Source organism: Sus scrofa, chromosome 1 (genome assembly GCF_000003025.6).
Source record: "Sus scrofa isolate TJ Tabasco breed Duroc chromosome 1, Sscrofa11.1, whole genome shotgun sequence".
Taxonomy (NCBI): Eukaryota; Metazoa; Chordata; class Mammalia; order Artiodactyla; family Suidae; genus Sus; species Sus scrofa.
Window position 1 is genome coordinate 130943712 of NC_010443.5, and position 17443 is coordinate 130961154.

General features: G+C 51.8%; 1 protein-coding gene across 1 annotated transcript in view; it reads right to left on the reverse strand.

The window, feature by feature from the left end:
• Positions 1-17443, reverse strand: part of DISP2 (dispatched RND transporter family member 2) — a 30872-nt gene that overhangs the window by 11803 nt on the left and 1626 nt on the right. The window contains exons 2-9 of the mRNA XM_005659749.3: positions 13980-14026; positions 11981-11988; positions 8125-10247; positions 1579-1908; positions 1265-1294; positions 990-1113; positions 609-724; positions 297-421 (exon numbers count right to left, since the gene is read on the reverse strand). Coding sequence (XP_005659806.2) covers positions 297-421; positions 609-724; positions 990-1113; positions 1265-1294; positions 1579-1908; positions 8125-8237 — 838 coding nt within the window. The 5' untranslated portion in view covers positions 8238-10247; positions 11981-11988; positions 13980-14026. The remainder of the gene's footprint in view (positions 1-296; positions 422-608; positions 725-989; positions 1114-1264; positions 1295-1578; positions 1909-8124; positions 10248-11980; positions 11989-13979; positions 14027-17443) is intronic.

The following is a 17443-nucleotide window of genomic DNA, read 5'->3' on the forward strand; positions in this document are numbered from 1 at the left end:
ACATCACCCAGAGCTCAGCCTTTTGGCCCCAGGTCCTGGGCCCATTAAAGGGAAGATGCTTACCCAGGGCCATATGAGGCTCAGATTCACAGGAGTCTGAAACTTGTGCTGTGGCTGCCTGATCCTGGCCCTTCATCCTTCCCCTGTGCCCCACCCCCACCCAGCTTGCCTCTGATTGGCTGAGCACCTGAAACCTGTCTCATCTTCCCAGCTGTTCTCTGGGGCCCTCCTGATCTGGTAGGGAACAAGGAAGAGAACCACCACTAAAGCTATGAACTTGTCAGGCTGCCGCTTACCAGGGGGGCCACAGAAGAAGCTCTCCTGCCTGTCGTCCAGGGGCTCCACCATCCTTCGAGGCCGGAGCATGCTCTCCTGGGCACTGCTCCAGGGAGCAGGACTCAGAGTGGTGTGGGGGTTTGAGCTGAGGTAGAGAGAAGATGTATGCCAGGCACCATCGAGGGGCTGGGGCGGGGTGGGGGTGCTCAGAGGAGGCCAGACACCACTGCCCAGGGGCCCCAGCAAGGCCCTCTGACTTGCCTTTGGCTCCTCTCTGGAGACCTCATTCTTTCCCCTGTTCCCCTAAGAGTGGAAAGATGGGAACCTATTACCTGTTCAGCTCTAGGTCTGGGGAAAGAGAAAGCAGCTTCCTGGGGCCTGTCAGGGCCTGCAATGCTCTCCAGACCACTAGCTTGCGCCCAATGTCCGTGTCGCGAGGCTCAAAGCCCTGCAGGGGAGGAGGGAAGAGAAGATCAGGCAGGAGGGGAAGTTCTCCTTCTCCCTTCTTGGCTCTGCCTCTTTGGGTCCCTGGAGCAGAGAGGGCCTGGCCTGGACTGGTGGACATAAGTATTACCTCTATACCACCTCCCCAACTCTCTCTCTGGAGAACCCGCCATTGCCACTCCACTCCCAGCTGGGCCACTCCAACTTTCTGCCCTGATGAGCTGAGCTGACCAGAATGGGGGTCCCTGTCCCTCCCCTTGGCCCCTCACCAGCAAGGGCTTGGAGAAATCGGGTAGCTGGCCCCCCAGCAGTCCAGCGAGGGTGCAGAGGAGGATCACAGCCAGGCACAGCAGCAGCACAGCCCCTGGCCACTCAGCAATCAGCTGGGAATAGCTGGGAAAGAGGAAGAGAGCCCACATGATTTGATGTTGGGTGTGGTAGCAGGAGGGGGTGGGTGAGCTTAGAAGCCACCAAGAGTAAATGGTGGGACTAAACTGAGCACTGGCCTGGTCACCCTAGGGATCCAGAGAAGGCCCAGGCCTACCTCTTTGGCATCCGGAAGGCCCGTTCCTGCCTATGGAAGAGAAGAAAAGACACTTGCTCACCAGAGTCCTCTTGCAGGGTGGGAGGTTGCGGTAGGGGTAGAGGATAGAGGAAGATGGCATTAACCCTTTTAGGCCTTCCCACTCCCAAGCTCCCTTCCTTCATCTTCCGTCTAGGCTTCTTCCTCCATCAGAGGCAGTGGGCATCTTGGCTGCCTCCTAGTGAAGAAGTCCAGAGCCTGGGGTGAGTCAGCCCCACTTTCAAGCCCTGCTCCACCTACCAGGGTAGCTGGCAGGCTGCTGGACATCTCCTTACCTGACGCTGACCACATGGTGCTGCACAGATGGTGGCTTCCAAGCCCCATCCCGCTGCGAGGGGGCTGGGGAAGGGCTGAGGCTGGAGCCATGGGAGCACAGTGCTGCCCGATCCCCAAGCCCTGGCAGGGAGCTGCCACCCCGGTATTCCTGTGGTGCCCGTGGATAGGTGAGATGGGCAGGGGCCAAGGGGCTGGAAGGGCCCACAGGCTGGAGGGTGGAAGTTGCTGGTGGGGGTCCTGAAGAACTGGAAGGATCCTCCAGGGGGCAGCTGTGGACGGAGCAGCTTCTTTCTGGGCTTGCTTCGGGGGCCACAGCCTTGCTCTGGGACCTGCAGAGAGAGGAGGCACAGAAAATGTGGATGAGAGATAGCACTGCTCAGTAAGCTGAGCCGAGGAGATGGGGCTTGGGTTGTTCTGTTACTAGTCCAGGGGAGAGACTGGGAAGGTAGGGCTCTGGGTCTCCCCTGCCTAGTTCTTGGGGTTCATTGTCTCAATCAATCATCTGTCCCTGCACCCAAAAACATTCTTTTTTTCTTTTTTGGTCTTTTTAGGGCTGCACCTGCGGCTTATAGAAGTTCCCAGGCTAGGGGCTGAATCAAAGCTGCAGCTGCTGGCCTACACCACCGCCATAGCAACTCGGGATCCGAGCCACATCTGTGACCTACACCATAGCTCAAAGCAACGCCAGATCCTTAACCCACTGAGCAGAGCCAGGGATCGAACCCTCGTCATCATGGATACCAGTTGTATTCATTACTACTGAGCCACGATGGGAACACCCCAACCCCCAAACACAATTCTATGATCTTATTTACTCCTTTAAAAACCCTGCAGAGGAAGTACTTTCCTTCTTTTACAGATTTGAAACCTGAGGTTCAGTGAGCCCTGAAGAGCTGGGCCTTGAACCTGGTTCTGACTTGCAGCCCTGTGCTATTTCTGCTGTAACTATCTCTTCATCCTCTTGTCAGATGTTTATTGAGCACTTGCTGCACTTTTGTTCCCACCTTAGAGCCTTTGAATGTTCTCGTCCTGCTGCTTGGGATGCTCCTCCCCAGATGATTGCACAGCTCACACCATTACCTTCTTAGAGACATCCTTCCTGACTAAACAATCACCCATCAGCTCCCTGTCCCCCTACCTGCTTTATATTTCTTCCTAGCATTTGTCACAACTGGACACTATATATATATTGTCATGTTCACTGCCTGTCTCTCCTATGGAAGGTGAGCTTTGTGATAGCAGAACCTGATACATTTGTTAATCTGTCTGGCCTCAGTGCACAGAGGGTGCCCAAGAGATTTTTGTTGAATTAACGCTGAGTGAGGGACAGGCTGCTAATAGTGGTGCTGGGATGAATAAGCCAGTTGAGTGCTGTGAGAGAGGAAGTCACAGAGGGCTGAAGGGGCCAGAGGAGGGCCCAACAGGGGTGGGGGCATCAGGAAAATTTGGCAGAGGCAGTTACTGTCTTTCCACCAAGCCTAGGCCTTGGGGCAGAAAGTTTGCTCTGAAAGGGTGTGCATGGTTGGGAGAGGGAGTTGGAACCTCTCCCCAGCAAGGAACTTGCCGGGCAGAAGTCAACCATAATTACATACCCTCCTTGCTTCCTTCTTTTCTTTTCTTTTTTTTGGGGGTGGGGCACTCCTGCAGCATATGGAGGTTCCCACACTAGGGGTGGAATCAGAGCTACAGCTGCTGGCCTCCACCACAGCCACAGCAACTTGGGGTCCGAGCCACATCTGCAACCTACACCACAGCTCACAACAACACCAGATCCTTAACCCACTGAGCGAGGCCAGGGATCGAACCCAAAACCTCATGGATACTAGTTGGGTTTGTTACCGCTGAGCCACAACAGGAACGCCGATTCCTCTTTCCAAATTACTCATGAGGGCAGCACTCTGTGCATGGACCCAGCCTCACTCCTTGGGTGTAGGGGGAGCTGGAGTCCCACCTTAGTGCAGGACTGCCAGACCTAGGATGGAACAGAGCGCCTGAGGGCCATGGGGGGTTTCCCAGAAGGTGCTGGGCCGGCCAGCGAGTCTCCTCCCCTCCCCCATCTGCCTGACTCACCTGGCCTACCAGAACTTGCATAGCTCCCTTGGGAGAGCTGGGTCTATGCCGAGCCAACCCTGGCTTCCAGTCTTGCCTGCTGGACTGCTGAAGGGGCCGTGGGCCAGAGTCCTGGCTGTGGTGGCAAGTGCACATTGCCCACAGAGGCTGGGTTCTGCCCAGAGACCAAGTAAAGGAACTGGAAAAAATGGGCAAGCTCTTCCTCTCCTCCCGGAAGGCTGGATGGCAGACAGTTTCAGGGGTGGTGGTGGTGGGGTAATATGGGGGGGCAGGAGATAACCTCCATGCTGAGACAAAAATGGGGGAGCAGATGTTCCCCCTATGGGCAGTGGGTTAAGAAGCCTCCTGCAGAGGCTCAGGTCTCCTCCGAGGTGCGTGTTTGATCCTTGGCTCTGCTCAGTGGGTCAAAGGATCCTGCATTGCCACAGCTGTGCTGTAGGTCCCAGCTGTGGCTCAGATTCAGTCTCTGGCCTGGGAACTTCCATATACTGCAGGTGTGGCCACAAAATTTTTTTTTAAAATGGGGGAGCAGTGGAGGAAGGATCCTGGCTCCATCATTCTTTAGCCCTGGGGCTTTGGGAAAGAACACACACTTCTTGGAGCATTGGCATCCTTGTCTGTTGAGCAAGGGTATGATAATGTCCTCCCCTCAGGTGTAGTACAGAAATTAACTGAGGTAACATTAGTGAGGTACCTGGCAGGGGAAGCCATTTGCTTTCCTGCCTCTTCCTACACTTAGGGCTGCAGGGAGCATGGTGTTTAAGTATATTTATACTTACAATTTGACCTCTTTAGGCACCTCAGCTAACATATCCCCATTTGAGAACTTCTCACACCTTGGGACTCACACTACATATATAAGTACTTTACTTTTCGTTACCCAAAAGCTGCATTGAAATTTGTCTCATGATTTAAATCACTGCATTTAAAAAAAAAGACAACTGAACATTTAGAAAAATAAGAATTTGATTATAGTTGTTCTCAAACAAGACCTCAGGTGACCCCATAAAATTAATAACACAGGGAGTTCACGTCGTGGCGCAGTGGTTAACGAATCCGACTAGGAACCATGAGGCTGTGGGTTCGATCCCTGACCTTGCTCAGTGGGTTAAGGATCCAGCGTTGCCGTGTGCTGTGGTGTAGGTCGCAGATGTGGCTCTGATCCCGCGTTGCTGTGGCTCTGGCGTAGGCCGGTGGCTACAGCTCTGATTAGATCCCTAGCCTGGGAACCTCCATATGCCGTGGGAGTGGCCCAAGAAATGCCAAAAAAAAACCCAAAAAACAGCACAGCAACCAGTGTCCTGGCAGATAAAAGACCTTACAGGCCCATCCCCATGGGCCAAAGAGAAGCTGGACAAATGATCTGAGTTTGTGTGTATAAGTGTGGTCATCTACTTCTTTGAGATTTTTTTATTCTGCAGGTCTTTTTTGAGCACTTGACACATGCTGGGTACTGTGCTTGGTTTGGGTTGGATCTTGAAAGGCATGAATGTGACCCACTAGTCTAGGTCTCCCTCTTTAGAGTGGGACTGTCTTCCAGAGTCAGGAGGTTGGGGCAGCCAGGGTGCTTATTTCAGCCACCCACAGCCTTAGAGCACTCAGTGAGGAGTGAGGCCAGTGAGCCAGGCCCCCATTTGGAGTATAAGTTTCTTTTTGTTTTTTGTCTTTTTAGGGCCTTGCCCTCAGCATGTGGAGGTTCCCAGGCTAGGGGTCTAATAAGAGCTACAACTACCAGCCTATGCCACAGCCACAGCAATGCCAGGTCCAAGCTTCATCTGCAACCTATACTACAGCTCATGGCAATGCTGGATCCTTAACCTACTGAATGAGGCCAGGGATTGAACCTGCATCCTCATGGTTACTAGTCAGATTCCTTTCCGCTGAGCCACAACAGGAAATCCATAGGTTCTTTTTCATTAAGGGAAGCCAGCATTCCAGGGAGTGCTTACAGAGAACAGGAGCACTCTTCCTTAACCAGTCTACCAAATCTCATAAGCCCGCCTCTTTTTAGCTGACTCCTGTTCAAGGGGATTCCAGCCTCCACCACCGGTTTGCTTCTACTGGGGTCTCCCTAGTCCCAGCCTCTTCCTTTCAATCCTTCTACCCCTCTCCAGGGTCCTAGGATCTTACTCCTCTTGACTGTGTCCATCATTGAGAATGTGGCAGAATTTGAAACATTCTGACTGTTGTAGAACCGAGTCTTTATCTTAACCCTCCCAAGAAGAGCCAAACTTTTCTCAGAATAAAAGCTTTCTGTGCCAGCCCCTGCTGCCCTCTTTTCTCAGGAGATCTAGTAATTATAGGAGTTAAGCACCCTAGGCCTTGCCTCCCCAGGGAGCTTTCATTCTCACTCTCTCAGTTCCTTGGCTCTGACTGGAATGAGCAATTTCCTGGGCTGCCTGCCTGGGCCCACTGGTCTATAAGCCAAGTGACTAGGGCACACAGGTAGGGGAATGGAAAGTGATGACACAGGTCTCCTCAAAGGCCAAAGTCACAGCAGTGAGGGCCTGGCTAATAGTGCCCCAGACACAGAACCCTCAACTTGGGAGCCCCATAAAAGGCAAATGTACATGTGTATTAACCATGCCCCCAAGCCCCAGATACATAGCCATATGGACATCCGTATGATCCCTCAGAGTGGCCAGGACAAGTGGGGAGCTGTTCACACCACTAGGAAAATAAAATGGTAATTTGAAAAACACAAGAATTTCTTTCTTTCTTTCTTTCTTTCTTTCTTTCTTTCTTTCTTTCTTTCTTTCTTTCTTTCTTTCTTCTTTCCTTTTTTTCCTTCCTTCCTTCTTTCTTTTTTGTCTTTTGTCTTTTGTCTTTTTAGGGCCTCACCTGCGGCATATGGAGGTTCCCAGGCTAGGGGTCGAATTGGAGCTGTAGCTGCCAGCCTACACCAGAGCTCACGGCAATGCCAGATCCTTAAACCCACTGAGCAAGACCAGGGATGGAACCTGCGTTCTCATGGATATTAGTCAGGTTTTAACCACGGAGCCATGACAAGAACTCCAAGAATGAACTATTTCAAATTGCCCCGTAGTCAATGCATTAATAAAGAACTGTGTGTGTGTGCTGTCTTATTCACTCCCCCAGAGTTCCACTTAGTTCAGCAGAAATATATTTGTTGTTTTTAATTGAAATGAGTCTCTTTGCCTGATTTGTCCAGAGTCTCTGGGGAAGTGCAGTGAGGGGTCAGAGGTTTCAGGAATTTGCTAGAAGAGAGCAGTGCTTCTTACACTCAAGTATTGACCCCCATGTGCAGGGAAAGTGAGGCCAAAGAGGGCTGATCCTTGGCAAAATATTCAAGGCAGAAAATGATTCTCCAGCCCCTTCTAGGGATGCTTCTGTCGATACCCTGCTCTGTCGCTGTCCCTGCTTTGCCCACTCTTGGCTCTTTAGTCAGGCCATAGTCCTAGGCTGCCCTCTGGTCTATGGAACACATTCATCCTGTGCTTTACCCACTGAAGAAAGTTCTATGCCTTTCAGACCAAAAGGTAGCTAAATCTACCCAGGTTGATGTGCTAACAGTAGAGAAAATAAAACATTTCTCCCCACTTGTGGGGCCTCCTGTTCACTCTGAGGTACAGAATGTACATTTTAACTGGGGCAATCCACCTCTGCTTTTGCCCCCAAAGAATGCTTCTTATTTCAGGCCATGCAGGAGAGAGAAGCAGTGTCATGTTAGGGGAGGGATTCTGGAGGAGGCAGACCAGGCAGGGCACAGAAATTGCGCCATATTGCTACCTGGCTGGGCTGTTCCCTCACACATATGGTGGAGAAAGGCACCAAGGTCTGGGATCTCAATGAAAGGTTTTCCTTCTGTCCCGCCAGCCAGCCTGGTGCTCCTTCAGGTACTGTACCGACCTCCACCTGAGCCTCAGAGCCTGGCCACCCAGCGCCTCCAAAGAGTGCAGGTGGCTGCCACACGTGCGCCGCTGGCCATGCCGGGCAGACTGGAGACTGACAGTAACGGACAAAGACAGACCCTTGCTTGGCGACCGGGTGTCTGCCCTCCCCCCAGGACACACACCTTGGCGAGCCTTCCGTCTGCAATACACCAGCACCCTGGAGAATACTGACACGCTAGAACCCGGACTGAGGTTGCTGGAGGCTTGGGGCTTACTGAGAAGACGCGGGGGCAGGGCCTAGAGGGAGGTGCTCTGGAGGCAGCAGGGGCGGGGAACTCAGGGCCTTAGAGGTAAGGTAGGAACTGTGGGTGGGGCAGGTCCAGGGGCGGGGGCGGGGGTGTGAGAGCGAAGGGGGCTGACCGTAAGGGGTACCTGAGAGAGAGGAAATTGACCTAGCGGAACGAGGGCGTGGCCAGGAGGGCCGAGAGTCTGAAGGCACCAGAAGGGGCTCTAAGAGGGGCTGGGGAATGAATGGGGCGACATATGGCGGCTACTGGGGACACCTGGGGCGGGGATCTAGGAAAGTCTGCGAGCTGGGTCTGTGGAACAGTCCGCCCCTACCTGTCCGGGGAGCTGCCGTCTGGGCCCAAAGGCTCCCCCTCGGGCCGCTGCTCCCCTTCCGGACCCGGGCCAGAAGCCGGATCGCAGCTGCCGCTGCCGCCACCACCTTCCATGCCCGTGGGCGGCGCCGCTGTCCGGGCCCTGGTGCTGAAGCGACCACGGCGGCGGCGGCGGCGGCGGCGGGCTCCGGCGCATGCGTGCAAGCCAAGCGGGCCGATCGCTGGGCGTGGCCGACGAGGATCTCAGCCAATGCACGCGGTACTGGGGGGCGGGGACAGAGGCTTCCCGCCGCACCCCTGCCCAGCGCTGGAGGCTTGTTGTCTTTAAGACCCCAGGACTGGTGGTGTGCGCCCCTCTACCCGGGCCAGATCTGAGAGTTGCCTTTGGGGATCTGGCACCGGGCTGTAGTTCGCACACCGGCCTTTCCTGGGGGGCATCGGTTTTCCCGTGAGGGACCAGGAAGAGCGACCCCAAGCACCATGTAGAGAGCCTTATTGACTTGTAACGCAGACTCTTCCAGCTTGAAAGAGGGAGAAGCTCCAGGCCGGCACTGCACTGCTCAGGACGCCAAGGGATTGAGAGAGGTTGGGCTACTTTTAGTCCCACATTTCTCTGGGCTCCGCTCCACGCCCCCAACCCCACCCCCGCACCTTCCTCTCCAGCGGTGCTAGACATCTGCTCAAGTTGGGTCTTGATGTTGTTCTGGACCTGGGTCTGCACCCCTTAGACAAGGAGCCTCGATTCTGCTATTGAAGTGCAGAGTGTGGTGGGGGAGGAGAAGAGAGACACAGAGAATCTCCAGCTCCTTTTCTTATAACCACCCCTCTTCAGCCTGGAAGGTACCCAACAGCGTCTCACTTGCGGGAACTTGCTGCCACCCCCGTCAGGCAATGACTGTGAGAGAGAGGAGGTGTGATGAGTAGTGGACAGGCCTGGCTAGAGGGCTGTGGTAGCACTAGATTAGATTTGAGCAGTGTGAAAAGCCTGGGAGTTGCAGAGTGGAGAGGATCCTAGATGTGATTTGGGCGAGCAGAAGGGGTTTCATACCAGGCATGCTGTCTCTGTGTGGGAGGTGCCTTGGTTGAAGAATGTGGCTGGGGGAAGAGTTAGAACCCAGAGATGCTTCGACTATGGGTATCCCTAAACTGTGTGCAGATACCACTCTATGCAAGGCATAGACCAGTAGGCAATGAGGGTGGGAGAGTCTAGAAGTGCAGAAGTGTTGACCCAGCCCTGAGTAGCTTGTTTTGGCTGAAGAGATAAAAAGCCAGCCAGTTAATTGGTGCCAATTGGGTAGGCTGTGGTTGGGCCCATGTGATGGTTGATAAAAGCTTCAGAAAAGAGGGCAGTGTGCACAGAAAGGACTCTTACTCTAACAGGCTTTAGAGAAGGCTGTATGTTGATGGTGGCTTGGAAGGAAGGCATTCCTGGGAGGGGCGGATGTGGTGGTAGTGGGTAAACTGGGCAGAGTTAAGGAGTCTGGAAAGTATTTTCAGGGGATAGTGAGAAATAACTTGTGGACAGTAGCAATCCACTGAAGGCTTCTGAATTGTAGTGAGGCCAGCAAGAGGAACCCTGGAAGGCCCACCAGCCCTGGGTATGTGTGATGGGGTAGAGGTGATAAGGCCCTACTTGGGGCCTTTTGATGGGGGGTGGGACAGAAGTGAAAACAAAAGGGAGGGGTGACATTAATATGCTATGGACACCAATGAGTCAAACATCTGAGAAAGCCTGACTGGGCCCTATTTTTAGAACTAGGGAACTCAGAGACAACTGGACTGAGGACTGGGTTGGATGTGAAGAAAGACAGGCTCTTTTAAGAGGAGACATGGCCTCCAGGAGGCTGATTATTTTGAACAGAAGATTCTGGTTCAGAACTCATGCCAGGTCAGGCACCCCATTCTTGGTTTGTTTCTTCGGTTTCTTCAGTGATGTGGACCAGGAGGCCCTGGGGGGTGGCCCTTCCCAGGACAGGGCCCAGGGCCAGGGGTGGGGCCACCTCCAGGGTGGTGCCCAGGGCCAGGGGGGGGCCCGCCTCCAGGGTGGTGCCCAGGGCCAGGGGGCGGCCCGCCTCCAGGGTGGTGCCCAGGGCCAGGAGGGTGCCCACCTCCATGGCAGTGCCCCTGCAGAAAAGCCAGATGAACAATGTTAAGAGTCAGAGGTTAGTGCCAATCTTACCTGAGATCAACTCCCCCTTCTCCCTCCCCCTTCCTCCTCTCCAACCCCAACTCTAGAGGACTCAGGATTCCTGGGCACTAGCAGGGGGTTGGGGTGGAGGTCTGAGAGTCAAGGACAGCTAGTGACTGCTCCTAGCCCTGAGCCTTTTGCTTTGATAAAGCCAGAGCACAGAGGGGACACGGGGGTGGGGGGGGCGAAGAACCTAGATTCATTGGGTTCCATTCCTTGAACTGAGATATGACTCCCACTCCCTGGACCTAGTTTATCTTATCTGCAGCTAAGAAGCAGAATGATCTCATTTTCTCCCTTCCCTCACCCGGGAACCCTTGCAGAGTGACTAGAGGTTTTGCCAGGCTGACTACTTAGAAGTGAAGGAGGAGCTGGGGGAAGCTACAGATGAACTCACAGGAGGGCAAGGAGGAGATAGGAGGCAGGGTGACAGGAGATGCAGGGCCAAGGAGGGGACAGCTGGAGAGCGGGAGGAGACAAAGGTAGGAGGCAGCAAGATAAGGATGTGCTTGCTCTCTGTATAGGTAGCACGTGCAGGTACAAGGGGATGTGCTGCATTTACATACACATAGCTGTCTGTACCCACGTGCATGGGTGGGGGCCTATACATGGCTGATGTGCACACAGATACATGCATATGGGTACACGTGCCTGGCTGTGTACATGACAATGGGAGTGTATGCTCTGGCACCTGAGCAGAGCAGGTGCCAGACTCAAGAAATGAGGAAGAATAGAAAGTAAAACCAAGGCTTTAATTGCCTGGGACAGAAGAGGACTGGAAAGAGTGGTTTGCCCTTCTGTCTTGGCTGGAACCCCTCCTGAGGCCCCAGGACCAGAGGAGTTTCTTTGCCTCTTGCCACAAGCCCAGGGACAGGAAGAGACACCACCGTGCTTATAGTGATGGGCACTGAGGGTCTGGGGCCCTGAGGACCAGGGGTGGGGCTATGGCCCTACTCTAGAGGTTGGCTAACTTCCCAGTCTGCTCCAGCCTCCTAGAACTTGATAAGGGCTTGCAGTGGGTGGGAAGAGGTGGGCCTCAGGGCTAGGGGAACTTCCTGTGACCATGTTAGGGCAGCTGCTGGCCCATCCAGGCTCAAAGATGCCTGGAAAATGGCCACTTCCCACCCTGTTTGCCTATGACTCTCTTTGTGGTGGGGCCAGTTCCATGCCTAGGAATTGGGTCTGCTGGCGGTAGCCAAAGCGGAGCTGGGGGAGGGGGAAGCAGGAAGGAGGGCTGGCAGCCTCCCTTTTCTGACAGAGGCAGGTCACTGGGGCCCTGCCGTGTGGTTGGGGTCTGGGAGCAAGCCAGCTATCTGGGAAGGCTGTGGGTAGCTGGGAAAGCAGAGAAGCGTGGAACAGGAGGGGAAGCAGCAGGAGAGAGGATGGGCTGCTGGGGCAGGGAGGGGAAGTGGGGAAAGGAGAGAGACAGATGGGAAAACAGGAATGGCGAGGAGGAGAAGGCTGCAGGCGCCAGGGGGTGGACTTGTGCTGACTTGTGCTGTGATTCCAGCCCCCACCCCAGGCCATGGGGTGAGGCCTGAGCCTGCTCCCTGCTCTGCATTTTGGGGGAAGTTGTGGGCAGCTTGCTGAGGGTCTAGGTAGGGGGCTAGAGGTCTGGAGGACCTGGCAGTGGGCAGAGAAAGGAGAGATGGCTGGGGAAATTTCTTACCTTTGGACCTGTGGAAGAGTAGCGGACAAAAAGAAATAGCTTTGGTTATTTTGTTCTGCAGTGAGAATCCTGCAATCTTCCTGACGCTGATTTTGTGCCCATCTCCCCTCCCCTCTCCTCCCCCATCCCTCCACAATGAGGCTTCTCAGACTTGGCTCCTTTCCTGACCACCATTCCCTCATTCACTCACTTAAGAACAGGTTATATATATTGAAAGTCAATGCAAAGTTCAGTTGTGCATTCCTGTTTGCTCAGGAGGTGGCTGAGTTCCCCGGTGGGGAAATGCTGTTCTTGTCCCTACTCTGTCAGCTGTCTGCCTTCCCAACCTCAGCCAAACTCCATGATGCTAAGGAGGTACTCTGGGAGTTCCCATTGTGGTTGAGTGTGTTAAGAACCCGACTAGTATCCATGAGGATACAGGTTCAATCCCTGGCCTTGCTCAGTGGGTTAAGGATCTGGCATTGCTGTGAGGTGTGGTATAGGTCACAGGCACAGCTTGAATCTGGCACTGCTGTGGCTGCTGTGTAGGCCGGCAGCTGCTGCTCTGATTTGACCCCAGCCCAGGAACTTCCACATGCCAAGGGTGTGCCCCCCCCCCAAAAAAAAGGTCTGGATAGCCTCTTCCTCCTCTCCCTCTCCCCCAAAGACCCCACTTTTCCCAGCCTAATCTCTACTCAGATCCTCAGCTGTTTGTTGGTTCTGCTTATGACCTTCTGGTCCCAGCTCAGCCTTGGCTCATGTCTCCTGCCACTTGGAAATCTCTCGTGCTCAACTCTCTGATGCATTCCTGCAGGAAGACTGCTTAGATGCAGTCATCCTGACTGCCTGACTGTGGGTTCAGTGGGTCTTGTAGCAACCAATCTGAATGGTCCTGGGTGTTCTGAAGTGCTCCATTGGTGGGAATTGCCTCCTTGGTGAGGAGTTTTTTGTTTTGCTTTTTGGGCCACACCGGAGGCATATGGAAGTTCCCAGGCTAGGGGTCGAATAAGAGCCACAGCCACAGCAATGCCAGATGTGAGCCTCATCTGTGACCTATGCTGGAGCTTGAGGCAATGCTGGATTCTTAACCCACTGAGTGAGGCCAGGAATCAAACATGCATCCTCATGGATACTAGTCAGGTTTGTTCCTGAGCCACAACGGGAACTCCCTCGATGAGATTTCTATTTCTTGAGGGCCAGCACAGTCTTTTGTTCCTTTGGAGAGGAGCCAATGGCAGAGCTGCCAAGAAATGCATCTGCACTCCAAACCAGCCATACTTCCTGGGCCTCACCCTGACCATGACCTCTAATTTCCCTGGAGCTCATGTGTACCAAGGGAGGAGCCCCTGCTCTTTTGTTCCAGAGGTTGAAGTTCTAGTGAGATGAACAATGCGGACATGTTTCTTTTACTGTCTTTACTTTTTCTTTTTTTTTCTTATTGCTGTGCCTGTGGCATGCAGAAGTTCCCAGGTCAAGGATTGAACCCACGCCTCAGCTGGAACCAGAGCCACAGCATTGACACTTCTGGATCCTTAACTTGCTGAGCCATGAGGACTCTCCAGTGGGCATGTCTCTTACTTATTATTTTTATTTTTTGCTTTTTAGGGCCGCACCCACAGCATATGGAAGTTCCCAGGCTAGGGGTCAAAGTGGAGCTGCAGTTGCTGGCCTACACCACAGTCACAGCAACACAGGATCTGAGCTGCATCTGCAACATACACCACAGCTCATGGCAACACTCAACCTACTGAGTGAGGCCAGGGATTGAATCCACATCCTCATGGATACTAGTCGGGTCTGAAATCCACTGAGCCGGAAGGGGAACTTGGTTTCTTAAACTGTAGATGGTACTACAAAATATAAGGGCTTGTTTTCATTTTGGAACCCTTCTACCACCTTCACATACACACACACAAACACACATGCTCTTGGCTTGCAGTGGATATGACTGACTGATTGCCCCTGCCTTCACCACCCTTCTCCCTTCTTCCACCCTACAGCTTCCCACCACAGTACTTACCTGGCTCCATCTTTGAAGGCAAGTGCAGGGAGTGACAAAAACAACACCTGTGGTTCAAAAGATAAAGTTTAGTTTACTGTAATTTAAATTTCAGTTTTTCTTCTTCCTCCCAGGGATGGACACACATGGCCCCTTCAAAGAATGAAAGGGTTAGAATTGCTCCATCTGAAAATAGTTTCAAATGATGCAACTGACAAGGGCTTAATCTCTAGAATATATAAGCAACTTATACAACTCAACAGCAAAAAAGCCAATCAATCAATGGAAAAATGGGCAAAAGACCTGAATAGACATTTCTCCAAAGAAGATACACAGATGGCCAACAAACACATGAAAAAATGCTCAACATCGCTGATTATAAGAGAAATGCAAATCAAAACTACCATGAGATACCACCTCACACCAGTCAGAATGGCCATCATCAATAAGTCCACAAATAACAAGTGCTGGAGGGGCTGTGGAGAAAAGGGAACCCTCCTGCACTGCTGGTGGGAATGTAAACTGGTACAGCCACTATGGAGAACAGTTTGGAGATACCTTAGAAATCTATACATAGAACTTCCATATGACCCTGCAATCCCACTCTTGGGCATCTATCCGGACAAAACTCTACTTAAAAGAGACACATGCACCCGCATGTTCATTGCAGCACTATTCACAATAGCCAGGACATGGAAACAACCCAAATGTCCATCCACAGATGATTGGATTCGGAAGAAGTGGTATATATACACAATGGAATACTACTCAGCCATAAAAAGGATGACATAATGCCATTTGCAGCAACATGGATGGAACTAGGGACTCTCCTACTGAGTGAAATGAGCCAGAAAGACAAAGGCAAATACCATATGATATCACTTATAACTGGAATCTAATATCCAGCACAAATGAACATCTCCTCAGAAAAGAAAATCATGGACTTGGAGAAGAGACTTGTGGTTGCCTGATGGGAGGGGGAGGGAGTGGGAGGGATCGGGAGCTTGGGCTTATCAGACACAACCTAGAATAGATTTACAAGGAGATCCTGCTGAATAGCATTGAGAACTATGTCTAGATACTCATGTTGCAACAGAAGAAAGGTTGGGGGAAAAACTGTAATGGTAATGTATACATGTAAGGATAACCTGACCCCCTTGCTGTACAGTGGGAAAATAAAAAAAAAAAGAATTGCTCCATCTGGCTTAGCTTGGTACTTGGTATAGAGCTGGGTCCTGAGTAGGCATCAGGAATGGGTGTTGAATGGATGCAATGGATTGGTTCATCTACATGGGGGGTAGACGCAGACATGAGAGCATTATGCACCCCTGAACCCTACCTCCTCATACTTGACCCCCCACTCCCAGATCCACCCCTAGACTCATAATCATGTTTTAATTCATTTCTACTTGGGTTAGTTTCAATCATGTTAATTTTTCATGTAGCATGCCTACCATGGGTCAGGTCATGGCACTCAGTCCCTAGAGACTCTTGCCCCTATGTAGACACCTGGCATAAAGCTACAGAGGGAGGCTTGGTGAGATGAGTGCACCTAGGGCAAGGAGGATGGGGTTGGTGGGTAGGGGCTCTGGAGGATATGGAACACCCTAAGACCTTTGTCCCTGCAGCACAAGTGAATAGAAAAATTTCCCTGGTCCAAGCTGCTTGTTGCTGTCTCCTCCTACCAGGCTTGGTGTCTGAGTCAATCTGTCATTAGCCAACAAATATGCTCTCATAGGATGGAGCTTTTGAGCTTGCTCTGGTGCCAAGGCTGGCCTTGTCTTGCTTGGGGCTGCCACATAGGTCATGGGGGACAACTCCAGAATAGAGCCAGTATAAACATGGTAGATTCATTGTTTTCTGACCCACAAATCGGACAAGTGGACAAAATACTTGACATCAGGACACTCTGGTACTCATATGGCTGCTAAACACACAAAACACAAATGTTCATACATACACACATAGCTGTACCACAACTGCCCCAGCCTCTTGCAAGACAGGCCCCTGGCAACTTTTTTGTTTGTTTGTTTCGTCTTTTTGCCATTTCTTAGGCCACTCTCACAGCATATAGAGGTTCCCAGGCTAGGGGTCGAATCAGAGCCATAGCCGCCGGCCTACACCAGAGCCACAGCAACGTGGGATCCGAGCCATGTCTGCAACCTACACCACAGCTTACAGCAACACCGGATCCTTAACCCACTGAACAAGGCCAGGGATTGAACTGCAAACTCACGGTTCCTAGTCAGATTCATTAACCACTGAGCCACGACGGGAACTCCTGCCCCTAGCAACATTTGAGCCAATCATTTTTGTTGGCTTCTACTTGGGCCATAAATGTTCAGCTGAGGTCTGCCTCTGAACCCTGCCATGGTCCTTTTTGCCCCCTCCTCCTTCCCTTTATTGAGTCATGAGTCTGGAAGAGATCCATGGGACAGGGCATGGGGGGAGAGAGTGGTAAAGAAAACTTTACAGCCAGCCACAATTTGGCTTAGAAGAAAGAAAAAAGGCCTTGGGGGGAAATAAAAACATTAAAAAATGGGCAGAGAGGGAGTCCTCATCATGGCTCAGCGGTTAAGGAATCTGAATGGCATCCATGAGGATGCAGGTTCAATCCCTGGCTTTGCTCAGTGAGTTAAGGATCCGGCTTTCCTGTGAGCTATGGTGTAGGTTACAGATGTGGCTCGGATCACAAGTGGCTATGGCTGTGGTGTAGGCTGGCAGCTACAGCTACGATTCAACCCCTAGCCTGAGAACCCCCATATGCCACGGGTGCAGCCCTAAAAACCAAAAACACATAAATAAAAAATAAAAAATGGGCAGAGACTCTGACATTTTTACATAGACAACATACAAATGGCCAACAGGTACATGAAAAAGTCTCAACATTAGTAATTATCAGGGAAATGAAAACCAAAACCACAATGAGATATCACCTCACACCTGTTCATCCAAAAGACAAGAAATAAGTGTTAGCGAGAATGTGGACAAAAGGGAATGTTAACTGATGCAGCCACTGTGGAAAACAGTATGGAGGTTCCTCAAAAAATTAAAAAGAGAAATACCATATGATCTAGTAACTCCATTTCTGGGTATTTATCCAAAGAAAACAAAAACACTAACTTAAAAAGATAAATGCACCCCCATGTTCACTGCAGCATTATTTACAATAGCCAAGATGTGGAAACAACCTAAATGTCTGTCAACAGATGAATGGTTGGAGTTCCCGTAATGGCTCAGTGGAAACAAATCTGACTAGGATCCATGAGGATGCAGGTTCGACCCCTGGCCTCGCTCAGTGAGTTAAGGATTTGGCATTGCTATAGCTGTGGCTTAGGCCAGCGGTTCAACGCCTAGCCTGGGAACCTCTATATGCTGTGTGTGTGGCCCTAAAAGAGTCAAAAAAAAAAAAAAAAAAACCCAAAAAACAGATGAATGGTTAGGTGTATATTACACACAATGATTATCATTCAGCTGTAAGAAAG